Source organism: Manacus vitellinus, unplaced genomic scaffold, assembly GCF_001715985.3.
Source record: "Manacus vitellinus isolate BGI_N305 unplaced genomic scaffold, ASM171598v3 scaffold_19_pilon, whole genome shotgun sequence".
NCBI lineage: Eukaryota > Metazoa > Chordata > Aves > Passeriformes > Pipridae > Manacus > Manacus vitellinus.
Window position 1 is genome coordinate 7934974 of NW_021939395.1, and position 19815 is coordinate 7954788.

Genomic DNA, 19815 nt, shown 5'->3' on the forward strand with positions numbered 1-19815 from the left:
AAATCACATTCATACAATGAAATCTCAGTCACCTCAAAAAAGTGCTATAAATTAATTTGACCAGAAAGTAACACCCCACAATGAGGGGAAGCTGACTGAGATCTTTAATTTCACCTACAAAATTACATTTTTCAAAACCTGCCCCTAACGAAATACTTATTTTTCAAGTGGTGCTGCAATCACCCTGTTGACTTAAAATTATTATGCTTTGCCTTGATTACTTTGCATGCAAAATGACTGATAGGAAATTTTCATGGATGGTACATCAGGACCTCCAATTAGGTGGTTCAGGAGACCCCGCTTTAAGATCACACAGGTATTTCTTTTTGGAGCATAGATGTCATTCATAAATGTGTTTAAGTATGCATAGAAACATGGTTGTAGACACACAGAGTGTATGTCCACATGTCTCTCACTGATGAGAGGGGACAGAACGGCAGCTGTGCAAAATAACTGTGAGAGCAGGGAACAGTGAGCCTCTAAGAAAGGGGTGATAACCTCTAGAGGGTATTTGGCAGCTCAGAAACATCAGCTATAGGCAGGGAATAGCAGGTGCTTTACGGTGTTAACTGCAGTCCTGGTAAACACGGCGCAGCAGATCCATTGGCACGGATTCCCAGACAGTGGAAATTGTTATGCCTCCCTCGCCCCAGCTCTCAGCACGGTCCTTCCAGCAGCTGATGAACTGTCCTGTGGGTCTGTATCGGGTCACTGAGCCAGGCTGAGGGACTGCCTAATAGAGCTCTGCTTTTTTCAAGTACACACATCTCACCCAGGATTGAACATGTTAAAGGCATGACTGGAGTAAAGATGCTAATGTGTAGGTGGCAAGTGTGAGGTTGCTTCACAGGAAAAATCTGCCCTTTATCTTCTGTCTGCATTAACACCTAGAAAACAGTGTGTTGGGTTACTGAACCTTGATGACTCATCCCAGCACAGGATGTGGCTGTTCTGGAACTTCCATGCCCTCACTTGGGCTCTCGGCCCAGGGAAGTACCCAGTACACCAATCCTAGTGTTGGTTGTAAGATGTCCCATAACAGAAAAATTGGACAAAGTGGCTTCTGGACGCTCAAACTGAAACCTGTAATGTTCGAAACATACAATATTTACTGTACTGAAGGAGATGGGATTTTTACAAGTCAGAGATGAGCTGCAAAACCAAATTCTTTCTGCTGAAATAGTGGAGCAGCTCTAGAGCTGTTGCTGTAAGGAACAGCTTTCAGTTTGCCATAAAACATTTATCTTACAAGTGCTCCCTGCTAAGACTGGTAAAAATATTTTAATTGCCTTCCATAGTGGAATTTAGATGGTATTAAAACTATTTATGATTTAAGTAAAGTATACCTAAGGCTGCTACCTAGAAAAAGTGAAAAGAAACTATTAAAAATGCCAGAAAACTGTGGGGTTTAATATTTTTTTATTTTGTATCTTAAAATATTTTGAAAGACATTTTTATTTTGGAAAGGTTGAACTATCTCAATATTTCCTAGGTCAAATTTTGGAATTTGGTGTCAAAATAATATTCTTCGTTTATGAATAAGTTTCAGTGAAAGCTAATAAGCTAAGTAAAGGAGACAAATAATTTTTTTGAAAAGGTTGGTATATTAGAGAAACCAAAAATTTTAGGAGGTTTTTTTAATTTGTTCTACTGAAGTACTGAAGGAAAGGAAAGGGATTTTGGTCAATTTGAGTGCCCCCAATACCCACCACTCTTAGGGAAATTCAAGATTTTTCAGCAGGTATTTTGGTGATGTGCAAGCCTGGTAAGATAAATATATTTCTAGAAATGTTCAGCTCGTTGATCCTTTTCTGCCTAACTATAATATTTACAATCAGCAAACAAATTAAAACCATTTTGGTTTAACATGGATTCTTTTTTTATTTAAGCTGTTATTCAGGTAATTAGCAGAAATGCAATAAACAATCAAGTCAGGAGTCATTGGAGAAGATTTATGAAATCCATAACTGGTACAACAGACAATTTTCTGCTTTGAAACAGTAGTAACTATAGCTGTAATAACATACTAATCTCTTAAAACCCTTTTTTTTTTCAAAAAAATACCATTCAGCAATAGCAATCTGGCAGAGCAAAATTAGTGGGATCATTACTTGACAGATAAATATCAGAACTTGGAATGAAAAACTGTCTAGCAGTTCACAGAGGAAAAGGTAGACTGAGAGCTCTCTAATTATTTGTTTGCAGTGTCGGTGGGATATGAATATGAAACATGTCCTGATTTTATTCTGTGGGAGAAGAGAACAGTAATCCTTCAAGGCTTTGAAATGGATGCTTCAAATCTGGGCGGCTGGTCTATAAACAAACACCATGTATTAAATCCACAAAGTGGTAAGTCCTTCCTTTATTAACTGGCCACACATAAGAAGAATACAAATTTTGAAGGAATTAATTGTTCAGATTTTAAGTATTACACTTCCTAATGTGTAATCCTCTTTGACTGTGCACCCACGTTTATTGAGAGCTGAACTGTAAATGCCATCTGAAAGGATATTTTTAATGTTCTGGCTCCCAGGTATTAGGCATTAATATCACTGACTGTTGCAGTCACTAACACATTGTGGTCATTTGGGTGGGAAAAGGGCACACTAATTTAGGTTCATTCTCAGACAGCTGGTACAGAAGTGCCACATTTCAGGTCAGTCTGTAGTGTTATAGTCTCAGTGAAGTGTCTACACCCCTGATTCGTCCTGTGACTACCACCAGTTAGTAGCATCACAGCCCCAGGGACACAAACCCTGCAATGAACACAGACCAGCCAAGTGAGAGGCAGCACTTCCAAAACCACACTGCCAGTCTGGTGTGCAGAAGCTTTTGTGGCTGCCCGCTCTGGAGAGAAGCACAGTAAGTTACTCCTCAGTACAAGCAACCCAACACCTTTCAAAGCACTGGGGAAAAAAAAAACTGTAAATGCTTTTGGTGTCATAACATTAACCCTGCAAAGAGATTCTTCAGGCATGGACGCTTGAATCTGGTTTCCCATGGCTTTTATTTTATACCTGGGGGGTTTTCTTTTCCTCCATTAACATCTATGATCAGGAACCAGAGGGATTAAATTATTAAACCGATACCCGGAGATAAATTATGGTAACTAGAAATATATGAGTTTGCCAGTAAACAGATATCTCGCTGTCCAGGAGAAGAGAAACTTGGGGTCAGATTTCAGCACTTACAAATCAGCAGAGTATTGGATTCAGTAAAGTTCTCTCAATTTGCTCCAGCTGAGAGTCGATCCACTAAAATCTATTTCCATCTGCAAACTTCTGTTGATGAAGATTCATGCACAGATGTATGGCTTTCAGGTTTTTACAAGTTCTGTAGCTGAATGCGCAGCTACAGTATAAATATTCCAAATACAAAAGGTCAGATTTAGTTTGTAAATTAACTGGATTTCTGTTTTGATTTAAAATAGTTTGACATTTTAAACAGCAGTTCTTTCATATCCTGTCTTATTGGTTTGTATAGATTGTCTCTTTTAAATGCCAGCTATTGACATTTAACACAAAGAGAAATCTGACCTCAGTCAGCTGAGCCCCCAACTGTGAGCCCCATAGTCTGCTCCTTAGTGCCAATTTACCACTTGCATAGTTTAATTTCAAGACTAAATTGCTGGCAGTAACTCCAATTTATATGACTATCTGCTAACTGCAGTGGTTACTACCATAATTCACCCCATAGGCACTAACATGTTCCGAGATTTTGTAAAGTGTACAATTATAATCCGAGCAGGGCTAAATCACTGCTTTCCTGAGCACAGGGAATGTGGTGACAAATTGCTTCCTGTCCCCGTCTCAGCTGTGCAGCTGAGAATGCCAGAGAGCACTGACCTGTCAGCCTCCTGCCACCTCCTCTCAAATCATCTGGGCTGTGCCCACTGCATGAATGGGGAACGTGCAGCTTCTTGTACCTGCTCCTTTTCCTCAGATATTCCCACTGTGCTGGACACAGGCAAGACTGAAATCAGGGGAAAGCTGCCAAACATTTTTGTCCATCACTTGCAGAGACATAATTTGGGGAGGGGAGAGCACGAGCACATCTGACTTGAAATCAGGGGGTCTCTTCTGGTTACAGTTTGCATGTCAGAACAAATCCAGCGAGGGTGACAAAGCCCAGGAGAGCTCAGTGATGTCTCAGGTGTTCCTGATGATTATAATGGGCTTTGAGCATGCACACCTGGATTGTGTATAAGAACTGGAAAAGCAGTTAAGGGCAGAAAAACAATTACTATACCAAAGCTAGTGCACATCTAACTCATATATTAATAGCATGTTGCTCATTAAAGCAACAAAACCGAATAATGAACTGTATTAACCAAAGAATAAAAATAACAGGTGCGCTTGTGGTCTTATCTAGAAACAAGTGAACTTCTCTTCCATTTCAGATATATAAAATGGGCTTTAAATAAGGACAAGAATATGATTCAAACTTAAAATTATATATTTCAGACTTATCTCCATACCACCATATGAAAAGCATTGAGTAGCCTTCTTTAGTATGAATATATTGAGATTTTTCAGTTTTAAATGAAGCATCCCCTCTGCTTTTTAGAAGGATGAAACTTGCATGTTTTTGGAACACTGTCACTGGATTAACAGTAAAAACTGCATTGGAATACAACATTCTTGATTGTAAATTACAATTTTATTTTCAAACTAAACCTAGAAGCACTTTGATTGGTTATCTGGTTCTGAATAGCTTATATCTAAGTTCAGCCACTGAGCCTGGTCTGCCAGCAGGTCTGTTGCTGTGCATGACATTCCTGCTCAGAGCCAGGGTAGATATTCTCTCTCTCTCCATGAAGGCTACTCATTTTAGACATGTTACAAAATAAGCCAAATGCAACAGAGAAATTGTGAAAAGAAATAGATGCAATTTTGCAGACTTGCACTTCATATCCCAGTCTAAGCTGTGGAGGTACAAGTATTGGCATGAAGAAACCTTAGCAAGTGAAAACTGTGTTCTACTGCCAGATGTAAGGATTTACAAAAAGAAAGAAAGAAAAAAAAAGATGTCTGATTCCAGCAGAATAGATGTGAAATAACAAATACTGTTCCAATGTGGCTGTCACTGGAAACTCAAGCTTTTTAAAAGTATGCAGTTTTGCATCAGTCTGGCTGTTAGGTTACCAAAGGACCACATCTTGTTCTCAGCTGTACTCCACTACTCTTTTCCTGCTTTTTTTCCCCATCCAGTTTGGAGGTTTGATCACTTCTAATTTGTGACATTATTAGAGTTTAATGTTTTCTGGTACAAAGGTTTTGGTCAGTTTGGAAGATCATCAAAGCATTTCTCATAATCAAGAAGAGAACAGATATCATAAATATTAGTTCCTGCATAGTCCTTTTAAAGACACTTGTATCTCATGAATACAAATGAATGTGCTATTAACCGATTTTTTGGAGTATTATTTAAATTAAATTTTCCTTCTGATGGGCAAGTGTATTGATTCCATTTTTATTTATCTGGAGCAAGGAGGATTAATTTCACAGGGACTTTATGCTTTAAGGTAATTTCAACTCCAGTGCAACACAGCATCAACTAAAATTAAAGCAGCAGCTCGAAATCCTGAAATTAAGCACATGCTTGCATTTATTGACAGCAAAACATATTCTCCAGAGTCCTCATTATTTACTGGCATTTGTATGAGGCCGTTGAAAGATTACCTTTACATTGTTTATTTCAGACAAAGGGCAGCATCTTCATTTCATAGTATTTTTATCCAGTGCATAAGGGAGAATATTGCCATTCATTTCACTGGCATATTTCCAGGATGCTTTTTTTAAGCCAACATTCAAACAAATCTATGTATTCTGTCCTCTGTTGTTCAGAAATAATTTTTTGAAAATGTAATTCCCTTCAAAATAGCTATGGTGTTGCTCAATAATTTCTAAGGTGAATTTTAGTTTCAGATTCACCTGAAAGCCACAAAAATTAGTTAAAAAAAGTTCGTAGAGACAATACATAAATACATTTGCCATACTTTGGGAAAACTCAGACATGTCTCAACATGTACTTCCTGCAGTGTGCAGAATATGCTCATTTCCCAGCATAAGAGTTCTCCAAAAAGTAAATTCCGTTGTGTTTATTCCTTTAATTGTACCACTTTTCTGATGAAGTGCTGGGCTTCTCAAGGGAAAAAAGAGATTTTGCACTGGGGTCTAAAAGAATACCTATCTTCCATTCAGCAAAAGCCAAATTCTTGCAATTACGTGTTATTTTAAAGGTACTTCTTAAATATATTACCACATTGTTAGTTAAAATAAACACTATAGCGATCAGCTTGAGAAAATACGTCTTTGAACTGGTTCTGGTATCACCAACCTAGTAACTGGGAAGACTTTCAACAGTGTCTGCTGCAGAGCAGTGGTAAAATACTGACACACTGGGAAGATGTTTTAGCCTTTATGATAGAACTTAATATATTCCTGCTGGTAAGATGTTCTCTTGTGCCTCAGAATTGCTCCTTGACTCTTAACTTGGCCTTGCTGCACTTGCACCATTTTCATATACCATGAAGGACTCACATTTAAATTTGAATATTGATTTTGTACTGCCACTCGGTGCTCTTTTGTGAAAAATGCATAGTAGTCCTGCTATTAATCTCCTTTAATTAAATATTCAAACTGCCCAAGAAATTCCTCTGCTACCTAATAAAAATTTATGAATAAAATGAATATTAAAGTAGTAATCCCCAAGAAATCAGATAACACTGCAATTAGCAGTCAATTTGTTACAGCATTAACCAACCATGAGTTTTCCTCATGATGTTGCCTTTTAAAATAGCCACTAGCCACTAATGAACAAAATGGTGACAGTGAAGTTTGGGATGAACAAAATTGGAAGAGATTAGTGGAGCCCTGTGACAGTCTCTAAAAGATGAGATGTTTGTTGCTATTTTGATAGTCTGGTTTTCTAGAGGATTTCATAACCCAAAATTGCTGAATAGTTTAAATGCTATACATTCACTTGTTTTGTCTCTGTTTTCTTCCCTCCCCTTCCTTTAGGAATTGTACATAAAGGGAATGGGGAAAACATGTTCATTTCCCAGCAGCCTCCAGTCATCTCCACTGTGATGGGCAATGGACACCAGAGAAGTGTCTCTTGCTCCAACTGCAATGGGCTCGCCCTCAACAGCAAACTCTTTGCCCCTGTTGCCCTTGCTTCTGGCCCTGATGGGAGTGTCTATATTGGGGACTTCAACTATGTCAGACGGATCTTTCCCTCTGGAAACTCAATTGGCATATTAGAATTGAGGTAAAAAATTAATTCTCTTTCTCTGACCAGTGTCTGTAATCCTGGCTGTGATATGCTTATGAAAACTACGGTGAGCTTTTATCCCTTGGGACTTAGAGAAGCAGCCACATCTAGTTGCCTTGTGACCATGTGTCTCATCAACTGTCAAACTGACTTACCAGAAAACTTACACTTAAGTCACTGGTTAAAAAGGACATCTTAAGTGGCCTTTAGAACAGGTCTTGCTTAATGGATTTCTGCAAATTGCAGAATTAATAAATAGAGCTGGTTTTTCTTCCCACGGGGCTTTTCGTACATGTTCTCCAAAAGTTAAAGTATTCCATGAAGCATATTTTTGAAGAAAATCCCATAATTCAATAGCAAACATCTAGAGTATTGTGTCAAGTCACAGAAGATAAAACTTACCATGTTTAAAATTAATGCAATAAAATTGTTCCTCGTGTAGCAGAAGATGTGGCTCAATTTAAGCAGACAAGAGCAAACCTGGCATTGCCTGACATGCCACAGGCTGGGCCTGTGCTGCTGTTAATGACTGCCCTGCAATTATGACTCCAGCTTCCCACTCCCTTTGAGGGCCAGAGGGGAAGGCAGGAAAGATTTTGAACATTAATACATGAAATTTCTCTTAACACCCATGAATCTCCACTTAGCTAACATTGCTGGTGATGATTCTGTATGCTGATTGTTCAGCATTAACTTGGCAATGTGCAGGTGGTGCAATGGAAGCAGTTTGAGAGAAAGAAATAATATCCAGTAATAGGAAAAACAACGTTTTGTTAGTGGGATACAGCTCTGTGAGCAGTTAGGCAAAGAATACAGTTCTGTCAAGGACTAATATTTCTTGTCTTTTTTCTTTCTTTTTAAACCTGAACCGATCTGTCCTTCTAGGAATAGAGACACAAGACACAGGTGAGTAAAACACAGACAGCCTGATATGTGAACCATGTTCAAGGAAACAGTCTTACAAAAGTCCTTTTAGGAGTCTGTATATAGAGAAACACTCTAAATTTAATGAATATAAATGTTAATAAATACAAATGTTAATCAAGTTTGTAGTACTGTAGGTTTGATTCGTTCGCTTTGAAGGAATGAAGTCGCCCTCTAAAAATCAGTTTGCTGATCACCAAGCAGATATGGAGAGATTTAAACCTGAACACTGGGAGTGCATTTCATAGCTGTCATACTCATTTCACATGGTGCTTGAATGATCACAGATATAGCCATCCAAGGAAACTGGAGTTTTAGCAACAAAGAAATAGTTAAAAAGGCTTCAGAAACACACAAGAGGACTTTAGTGGTTCTAGGATACTATGAGCTTTAAAATCTGCCAGTTACAGGGTGTGCAAAGCAGAGCCCAGAACTGAGGCTGCTGTGTCACAGCTCAGTCCTTGCTGCTCCAGCTAAGGCAAAGTAAGTGGCTTTCTCCCTTTCCAGATGGCATTTTAGCATTGCAATGTAGGGATTTCGTTAAAGGAACAAGCGTTGCCCATTAGGCTTCTGCGACAGACGGTGAGGGAGTTGGTTACAACAATCCAGCTGCAGAAGTGATGTTGCATGCTAGAAAGAGACAGCAAGGCACTCTGTCTCCTTAGAAACAAACTTCTTAGCGTTCCAGTATTAAATGAGGTAAATAATCCAGCACCAGTACAATGTAAACTGATAACTTCATGGCATAGTAGGAAGCAATGTGTGTTTGCAGCATGAGAGTACTGGTTGGAATTGCTTGCTTTACCCACAAAAATGCTTTTGAACACTATAGATTATTTACCAGATTATGTCACATCTCATATATTTTACAATTAAAACTTAAAAAGAAAGAATAATTCCTAGTTGGTAAGTGCAAGGTTCTATTTTTTAATTGAAGAGTTGTTTCCATTTTCTTTAAACTGACCAGAATCTTTGTAAACTAAAGAGCAAATTGAACTTTTTTCTCTATGATGCATTCAGAACATGATTCAGCTTTTACATTTAGAGGTTTCTTTTGTAAAGTAGATTTTTTTTTAAATACCTGTTCACTCGTACTAGTTTCTTGAGATGAGCTTAAACCTTAATTATATCAAGTTGTGACAATAGTCAAGTACCCCAGCCCTATTAATTACAGTAGTAATTGTCTCTGTCACTATTCTGTCCAAGTGAAATTTGTGGAAAATTGGAGGAAATCACTTGTAGTTAATGTAATCTTTGAGGTTATAGGGGATTACTTGACAGTCTCACTGCATGGCATTCTGTGGGGCTGTAAAGGTCATAGTCATGGTAGAAATTTCTAGAATGCTCAAGGAAATATGTAGAAGCAATAACTGAAAGATGGTTCATGACAGTCCAAGCAGGAAAAGGCTTCAAAATCCAGCGCCTCTACACAACTTTTAGTCTCCAAACAAGCAGGGGAAAAGTGTTCTTTCTACCAGGTAAAAGAAAGTACTACATAAAAGAGGGGACCAGTAAACAGAGAGAGCCACTGGTCTTATTTGTGAGTGTTTAAAAGCAACTTACCCTCTTTGTTTTTCTTGTCACCAGCATTTTAATGAGATATAACAAAGCTGTTTAATAACTTGTAAAAACGGAAACTAGACTTTGAGGTTATAGGGAAAATTTTAGTACAGAACAGTAATAACTACTTCTGAAAAGATTTATTGTAAATCCTAGTCTATTTCATGTAGTTTTTAATAGACTAAATTAAATCAACTCAGATTTAGATCTGATTACAATCTTCTGTAAAAATAGCAGGTATTTTGTTGTCTTCCATTTTTTACTCATACTCTTTAAATTTAAAGATTTTAGTATGCAAGGCTTTAAGCATAAACATGAAGAGTTTTCTAACAGCTGGTCTATTAAATGTAATGACAAGGATGACAGAAAATGTGTCTACATGGAGAGTATATAGTGACCCCTGGTTCTCTGCAGTTTCTGCATACTAAACAACATGTTTATTTAAAATCTAGAATTCTCCTTGCAACTTTTTTCATAGAAGTGTTTTATTTTCATCTTTTGACTGGCTAGTCTCTCCTGACCTCAATCCAGAGAGCACAAATGATTCTTGATATTTTCAACAAACGATTTTATAGTGATGATACATACTTTGGCATTAATTGCTTTTAGCTCGTCCTCTTACTCATCTTTCATCATATCACTGCCCTCTCATTCCCTGTGGTTCCTTGGACTGGGTTTCACATCTGTTCCCCAGCTGTGGGAATATCACCAAGCATTGTCAAACCCACCACAAACAGAACTGCAAAGCTGAGAGGAGAAACTCATTTCACGATTTTGTTGCACCAATCCTAAGTGTTACTTAATTGTACCACTGTTAATAAAATATCTCTTTCATCCAATAAAAGGGATTTTTGCCAATCTTTTTAATCTACAGAGCAGGAAAGTCCCACCTAGAGCCCAGCCACTTGTCAGAAATCTGCCTCTCAGAGAAACATGGCAATGAAGAAAATACTGTCTGAGCACCTGAATGCTCAGCCTGTACCTCTGTCCCACCATTTCAGTAACCGTGTGATTTAAAGGATCTCCTCCTGTCTGGATTTTTAGTTAGGCTCCACTGCAGGCTCAGCAGGCTCAGGACACCAGCATGGTGTGCCATGTGCTTGGACAATTTCCTCAAACTGGAAATTAACTTTGCACTGAAAAAGAAATGAAAAGTCTTGCTGGATAATAAGATGCAGCCCAGTTCTCCGGTTAGAATTTATGATCCCCACCATTTAATTAACATATGTAAATATTTTTTTATATAACATTTTATAATCTCAATAAGGCACTGACAGTGCATGAATTATGGTGCATTAATTCATGCTTAGTTGCACTGGCAGTACTTGGCCTTCTGCCTTGCTCATGACAATACAGTCGGCATGAATTAAGGCAACATATTTCACACCTTCATATTTCCTAAGGTTTAGAAACAGATAAAAATAACCAAGAGTGGGCATTTGTGCCCATGCAGAACAGTCTGTGATTCACTTTGCTGCAACTCATAGATTTGTTTTCAGTGCCAAGAGTACTAGGACTTATCAGATATTGAAAAATGGCCTTGCTTTTGATGGTAATAATTATAACTGAGCTGAAGTCACTCCAGTTAGCTTTATCCTAAGTGGCTTGGTACTGATGGACAAAGTCAGCTAGTACCAGTCTGCACCAGCTCACTGCCCCATAGCTGGCTGGACAGGCTCTGCAACCAGGACAAGCTCCTTCCTTCTCAGCAGTGGTGCTTTGCATGACCCATGTTAAAGCTGCTCTCACTTATGCCTTTGTCCTCTTAAAATCATTGAGCAGATGTCTTCAGATAATTATAATACAATTGTTATGCTGCCACAGAGATGTAAAAGAAAAACAAACTGACTGTGATTCTCTTCTGTTTCAGTACAAGCCCTGCACATAAATATTACTTGGCCGTTGATCCAGTGTCAGAATCCCTTTACTTGTCAGATACCAACACCAGGAAGGTCTATAAAGCAAAATCTCTCACTGAAACGAAGGATCTGGCCAAAAATGCAGACGTGGTGGCAGGAACAGGTGATCAGTGCCTTCCATTTGACCAGAGTCACTGTGGGGATGGTGGAAAGGCGTCCGAGGCCTCTCTCAACAGCCCAAGAGGTAAGAAAAGACCATATCCAAAGTAATTAGTGTTAGTCATCTGTCATTTCTTTCCATTATTTAGGAACTCAGATGCAACTGGATGTACAAAAATGGGTCTGTGGCAATGATTTAACCAACTATTAGCAAGCCAAATAATTTCATACAGCTCACTCACATCTGTAATACAACCAGTCCTTTATGAGGGACCAGCATGGGGAGCAGGCTCCAGCTAGCATCCTCTGAATACTCCTCCCTCTGTGACAACACTCCTCTTTCATAACCTTTCAATTGCATGGTGGCACCATTTAATTATATCTAACTCTTAAGCAAATTATATGGTTTCAAAGTCCATCTTTTAGATTTTATGCATTCAGGTGAGTCTTGTAATGTTAACAGAGCTTACTCATACACATTAAGTCAGAGCTGTTCAAATCAGACAGCCAGCAAAATCAAGTTTATTTGGACCTCTAGTTTGTCCTCTCTTATTACAACACTGAAAAAGATGAGCATCTCCCTTGCTGCACATGAAATAAGCATTTTGCTGCAGCCATCCTGTCGGAGTACATCCAGTGTTGTCACAGGCAAAATGCATGTGAAGCCTTGAATCCCCACCAAAGCCACAATTAATCCCCTTGCGGTGTGCATTAGGACTGTGATAAAGTCTCTGGATTTGATGCTCTAAAGCAGCTGATCACCCTCAACTCCCACTGAAATCCCTGGAACAAAGGGTACTCAGCAGCTCCCGAGGCAGAGCCCTGCGTGGGCAGTTAGCGTGCTTCCCCCGCAGCACACTGCTCCTGCCTCGTGACTGGCCCTAGGGAAGGGGGTTGATTATTTTTCCTGAGCTAATAAAGGAGACCTGTACATCAGTAGGAAATTAGAATGTATATCCAGGCAGAAATACCTCTAAGACAAGCAAATAATGCTGTTTTAAGGCTTAGCAAGAGGCACATTGTAATTATAGAGTGACTTTAACATGTCTTTAATGATGGAAGGTAAGTGTGAGGTAAGTAGAAATGAATGTTAATCTTCAGGCAGCTAATTAATGTAATGAATCAATTCTAAAAATAGTAAAAAAAAAAAAAAAGGTTTTCAGATCTATTATCAGGAAAGTGTGATTCTGTGAAAGTGATTGATGTTTTATTGCTGATTACAGTTGATTATGTCCAATTACAATACAGTTAGTTGTTGCATCTTATTTTCTTATTGGGGAAATATGTTGATGAAAATTTGTGAGATGCTCCATACTTAGAGATGCCCATGCATAGCTGACTTCCTTATCAGAAGGTTCTAGTCACAAAGAAATTCAGAGGAATAAAATTACGAGTCAGGAGTTCTGGGACAGCCAGCAATTATTAAAAAAATAAACTGTCAGTAGACAATGACTCCTGTATTGGCACATTCAGTACCAATGACTCCCAGCTGCTTCTGATTTATATATCTACTCAAATGGTCAGGTTTGTTAAATTTTTTATTTTAATCTCAAGGAATTATGGAGTGCCACATGCCCTTTTTGTACAGGGCTTAGCAAAATACAGCATCAACCTGTTGCCACCAGCACAATGTGATCAGTGTATTATCCTAACAGCCTTATAGGTACATGACTTAGTTTTCCTCTAAACTGTAAGAGGCTGAATAACCTTGGAAAGTAGTAGAAACTATTTGCCTGATACCCATAGATCTATTATTTATTAAGAAGCATAAATGTCTCACATACTTAAATGCAGATTTAGAGATTCTTTTGGATTACTTATTTTGCTTTGTCTTGGAATAATTGTCAAGTCAGAAGGTGTCACATTTCTCTTGAAATAGTATTCAAACAGTAAACACAAAACTATTGTTTCTAGGACACAGGAAATTTTGGCAAAAACTTCTTAACCATGTTTAAAAATCCTTGGACACACAGACAATGTTATGTGGTATATGACCACAGAAATAAATTATTTGCTTCCAATTTCTTATCTCTGAGATTTTTATGGTGCAACAATAGCTCCCTGATAATGCAGACAGAGTAATTGCAAAGATATGATTAAATATAATCACTTGCATTACTCAATGACCAAACAAGATTAGTAGTTATTTTTTAAGCCGATATAGAAATATTTTTGGCTTTTTTACTTCATTTGTCTTCTTATTTTTGTCCTCAGTATTCTTTTTTTTTCCCATTAGAAATGAAAAACAAATTTCCCTCTTACTTGGTAGAAAGGTAATATCTGGAAAAAAACTCCATTTAGTGGCTGTCTGACCTCAGTCAGCTACATCTTAAAAGTTGTGCTCTGATTTTTGCTGTTGGCTGCTTGTGACTCAGAATAAGGGCTTATCTAGAGGTCTTAGTTTATCCATTTGCAAAATTGGTAAGAAATACCTACTGTGTAACACTTGTGAAACAATCTGTTTGGTAACATCCTCAAAAGTACGTTAAGAAATGGAAATTCAAATTCTACTTTTTATTTATTTCTCTGAATGAAAGTTCAGAATGTTTTAACTTTTCTGAACTTGTACCTATTTTTCTACTTCATTGGGCTTGCAGGGAGGTTTGAGGAGAGTCCTAGATTGTTACTTATTGATTTAAGTCTTTCATCAACTTTTATCTTTCATTATCTATTTGGGAAGACTGCCTTTTCCTAGTGACCAGGAATTAAATGCCAGACAGGAAAACATCATGAAGTCACACTAATCAATTATGATTTGATCTTTCCACAACTTTCATTTTGCAGGTTACAAACACACAGCTTTGTTCAGTCTGTTCCCAATTCTCTGTGAAGGACTAGAGATGGGGCTTAGTGAACATTAATCTTGCACTATTGTATGTTAAGCTGACTTTGAAAGATGCTTTTAAACATGCATGGCTGATGTAGTTGAAATTTGAACTTCAATATATTATTTTTACTGCAACTTTCTTTAATTCTGTAGAGATCTCAGACTAATGAGTCATGTAATAGATGACCAAGTACTTAAGTAGAATGTGAAATGATACAAGGTGGAGATATAAAATAAGATCTGTGACAAGCTGAACACATTTATTACACAAGAAGATATTGAAAATGAAGAAGTAACTACACAAGATATTAATCATTGACTGAATTCCAATCACTTGAACTTTACCAAGTAACAGATTTTAATTTTGGGGTGTGGAATTCTGTTTGGTGGGTTTGGGGATTTTTTTAATAAAACATATTTATGGTACATCTAGTCACCAACACTATCATTTAAACAATCTGATTAGTATTTATGATAAGGCACTAGGGGATAATGTCCTGATTTTAACTAGATTAGTCATTGAGTATTGGAGCAGTAAGAAGCACTAAAATGAATGGAAATACCTGGGAGTTGTTGTACTTAGCACTGCAAAGCCGGTTCTTGAATCAACACCATTAAACACTTACCTACACTGCCCTTCTGATATCAGAGGGCTTTAGATGTGTAAATGGATTTGACTTTCTAAGCTTAATTGACAGAGGCAGTGAGAGGCTGAGACAATCAAGTTACCACGTTTTTGCTGAGCTACAGTGTCTCCCAGTCAACAGGATAAGAAAAGTGTCCGATTAACATCCAGTTTCAATCACCTTGGATTTGTGACCAACTCAGAGCATTCACACAGGACAGCTGTGGTGGAAATGCAAACTATGTAACTGTGAAAAGAGCGAGTCCCTCCAGTGATTGCACCCTGAACATCAGAAGTGATTTTCAGCTTTTGGAAGCCCGAGGACTAAATCTAAAGATTTAAACATTTAAAGCCCTGCAATGTCTGCTTTTTGACTCCTGGGTCCAGACCAGACTCCAGAAGTAGAAGACAGATGCACGCACTGTCTGTGCAAACCATGTGTAGTCAATGCCTCGAGAAATTACAGACTGAACACTGAGTACAGAGTACTTGAATGCAGTGCAGTGACCTCACTCCAGATGCAGTGACCTCAAAGCAAGCACCAAGGAAACATAAAAGGTTGGAGAAACTTCCAAATCCCAGCATAAAAATACTTTATACATACCTGTAGCAAAGAACTCTTTCACTCATAGCCGTGGCCATGAGATAGCAACACAAATGAAAGGTTAATTAAAATATAGGTTCTGCAGTGTAGTTTTATTTATTTTGCTTGCAATTACTTTACTAAGGAAATATTACTTTAAAAAAAATCATGGATTTGAGGATATGCTCATCCTGAAATAATCAGTCTTGTTGCTCACCATCCTTAGCAATGCTTTCTGAAGTAAAAAAAATCTGTAAGAACAACTGCTCAGATTAAACCTTTAGATTTGTCAAATGGCAGTAGAATGTTTAGGACTGCTCCTGCTCAGCTGTAGGATGCACACAAAATTTTTAATCTAGCCTTTTGTATAAACAAACCCACCTTTTTCAAAGGTAATAACCAATGCTATTTTTACAGCAATCTTTACTATTCTGTAAACTTCTAAGACCTTTTCAACCCTTCCACAGAATTCAATAAGAGAAGTAAAACGGAGTGAGATGTTTCATTAGCAATACATAAAGTTAGAAGTAGACAACACAAGGTGATTTGCAGCCTCAAGTCATTGTCATATATGCATCATAGAATCAGCAAAAAAAATAATCTTGTGCCATTTTAATTCAGCAAAATTTATTCCTTATGTTTCTCTGTAGTAGTCTGAGCTACCTATGATTTCCAAAGTCTGGCAATCTTGTAGAACATTGTAAACTTTTTGGACAGCAAGCTTTCCTGAATTTTATCCAACCTTCCGCTGAATTCATTAGTTATTCACTTTTCTGCTGTCCCATGTCATGTCAGCAGTAAGCATGACCCCAATCATCATGTCTCAGACTGGAAGCTGAACATTTCCATTTGCTGTCAGTAGTTAAAAATGCTGTTTGCTCCAAATCTACTGTTCTGCATCTAAAGAGAACAATGCTCAAGTGCAAGTACTGTGTTCCAACTGACAAAGAACTGCTGAATATTTTGCAGCTAGTACTGAGACAGTAATGAAGTAAAGATGACAAAGATCACAAGGCAAGAGACTGCAAATCATTTGAATCATATTTTGAGTGGTGTATTATGGTAACCTATAAATAACTAATTGCATAAAATTGCTTTAGTTTCTAGATGGCAGCTTTAATTAAAAGCACCAAAGACATTTAGAAGTTTAGAAATGGATGGCATGTAATTTGCCCTTTTACCACCATAAAATGGTAATTAACCAATTTGATTCACTTCTTCCTATTAAAAGTTTTATGAGAATCACAAGTTCCTTCTAAATACAGTTGTTTTTCAGCAGAAGGTGGCATTCTCTTTTATCCATCCTCACCAGTAGTTTTAGGTGCTGTTTCACAAAGTCTTCAGAAGTTTAATTAGAAGTTTTCAATATAGAATGCTCACTTGCAAGTTTTTAGCAGAGCAAAAAAAGTAAAGTAGAATTTCCAGAAGTGGGCAACAAATAGTTCAGGCTGCTCTTCATTGATGTATTTGAAAAGAATTTTGTCTCAAAAAGATTCTTTTAGAATGCAGGTGTAGGATATGATGTGGGGTGGAAAAAAAAGCAAAGAAAATATCTTAATGTGGAATTTACTGTATTACTTTTAATCCATATTTTAACACTATAAGCTTAGCTCCACTAATGCTGACATGCCTAAATTTCTAGACTGAAAGTTCATATGTATTTTGAATTTATACCTCTGAGAATTACGCAAAAAACAACCAGTTTGCTTTCTAGGTGCTATTTGCATTTATAATGGTGTACGTGTGTGCACTAAGGCAGAGCTGTCAAGGGAAATAACCCTTTAACCAAAAGAGAGCATATAACAGAAGAGGTTATAGTCAGCCTTCTGTGTTTATCATAGGTGTACCCAGCCCATCTCCTAAGTACTATTTTTTGGAGAAAACATTTAAAGCAAACCTTTCTGCAGAGTCTTTCTAGTGATAGTGCTTAGTAGCCATGTGTGACTGCACTAGCAGTAGTTAATTTTTAATGTTAGTTTACAGAATTCAAATAGTACTGATAAAAAGACCTCTGAGTATTATGAATATTTTTTTAAGATGTCTGCATGTAAATTCACTGAAGATAGATCTTCATAAGAGCTACTGGTTTACATTCAGGTACACAATCTTCTTCTATGTAGGGGACAGTCCCAGTGACTAAATATGACTAAAAACAGTCCTTCAGGACAAGCATGTTACTCAGAAAGCGAGATTGGTACTCAGCTCTGAGTCAAACAACAAGGCTAAATCCTGGACAAATTTATTTTGTCCTTACCCAGATATCAGTGTTTAATGAGGAATCTATACACAAGCAGGGTAAGTCTGTCATTTGTGCAATGGGCCACTTTACTGCCCAAAGGCATCGTCAGTTGGGCATCAAGTTTAGTGCTACAGTTCCTTAAAAAAAACCAGAGTCAAACTGAGAGCCCAATACAAACTACATCTCCTTCTCTGTCCAAAAAAAAAACAACTACCTAAAAATTACCCTTTTTACTCACTCGTGGAGTGAGCAGTGTTCCTACTTGCACTCAATGCAATTCATTACCCTCAGCATGTGCATGTTTCCTCCCCCAGTTCCTTGGTGATTAAAGCACAATTGCAGTGCTGTGTGTGATTTAATTCAGCATTACACTGTACGTCAGAAAAGGATTAAAAATAAGCTCTTGGAGTACAGATTACGTGAAGCATCATGCAAGATGTGACAGAAGCATTAATGAATCCAACTCTAATGAATAAATTGGGACAGTTTAGCCAGAAATCTGTATTTTGATTTCCAATGCATGCCTTATGTAGGGTATTTGTCAACAAAAGCTAAATAAGAATTTTTCAAGTGGGTAAAGTCCTGTTGTTTTACTATAGTCATAAGCTCTGGAAGCAGTAGGTCGTTGTTGAACGTCTATACACTGGTACTTGAAGAAACTGGCTTATTAGGAAATACCAGGAATTTAGTGCAAATACTGAAGACATGGCTTTGTTTATGCCATCACACTGGCATATGTGCTTCCCTTGTAGTTAATTGCTTTTCTACAATGGCTGGAGAGCAGCGTGGACTCTAGTAACATTAAAAGATCTTTGGTTTTCTTATATAGTCAGTGTTTGAAATCCATTCAGCCACACAGCTGAGTAGCTTTATTTCATTGCAGCATAATTTCTGATTTTTATATAATGGATGGTTTGCAGCCAACACGGCCATCTGTTCTCAGGGAAATTGCGCAAAACAGAAGATGCACTTGCCCTAGTGAGAGATCCTGGCCTTGTGTTATCCGTGGCATGGATCTGATCCAGCTGAGAAGCACAACTCCTCGCTTACCACGCAGCACCTCCCCTCCGCAAAGGCAGGCTCAGACACAGCACATGTGCTGCCCTTTCCACCCACATCAGGTTTCTCATTTCAGCCTGAGAACCGCACTGGGAAGCAAATCAAATCCCATCTAATATCATCACTACATGATGCAATATCAGTGAGGTTGAAACATGCCCAGCACCACAGCAGTCACATACAGTGGTCCTTGCTCCTCACACCCTCCCTGCCGCAGCAGCCCAGCGTGGCTTTTTCTTCTCAAGAAAGTAGGAGGAGGCTGGGACTGAAGATACCTTTGTTTTCAACCTTCACACATCCCTAAAGAAAACACCCTAGAAGAATTTCCTAGCAACTTCTCCATTTACTGTCAATCCCTTTGCATACTTCAGGTTTACAGCATAAAGCTACTCAGGGCAGGATGGAGCCCAGGCAGGAATGGGAAACTCTGAGCATCCCAACAGGAGCAGGAGGAGGTGCCCTTGGCTCCAGCACTGTGTGCACAGTTCCAGCTAATTCCAGTGTTTTGTTTGCACAGTTCTCTTCATTGCAACATTTCTTTAGCATGAACTAGGTAAAAACAGAGGTACAAAGGACCATCCCTTCCTGAAACTGGAACACAGAGGTCATTTCCTGGACACCAGAACAAACCCCTTTGCTGCTCAGACACACCCTTTACCTCAGTTCACCTTCAAAGCTTCAACCTTTCAGGTTTGGGCTTCTTAG

General features: G+C 38.1%; 1 protein-coding gene across 1 annotated transcript in view; it reads left to right on the forward strand.

Moving 5' to 3' along the window:
- Positions 1–19815, forward strand: part of TENM1 (teneurin transmembrane protein 1) — a 230263-nt gene that overhangs the window by 161495 nt on the left and 48953 nt on the right. Inside the window, exons 17-20 of the mRNA XM_029959106.1 lie at positions 2206–2349; positions 7023–7272; positions 8161–8181; positions 11630–11862. Coding sequence (XP_029814966.1) covers positions 2206–2349; positions 7023–7272; positions 8161–8181; positions 11630–11862 — 648 coding nt within the window. The remainder of the gene's footprint in view (positions 1–2205; positions 2350–7022; positions 7273–8160; positions 8182–11629; positions 11863–19815) is intronic.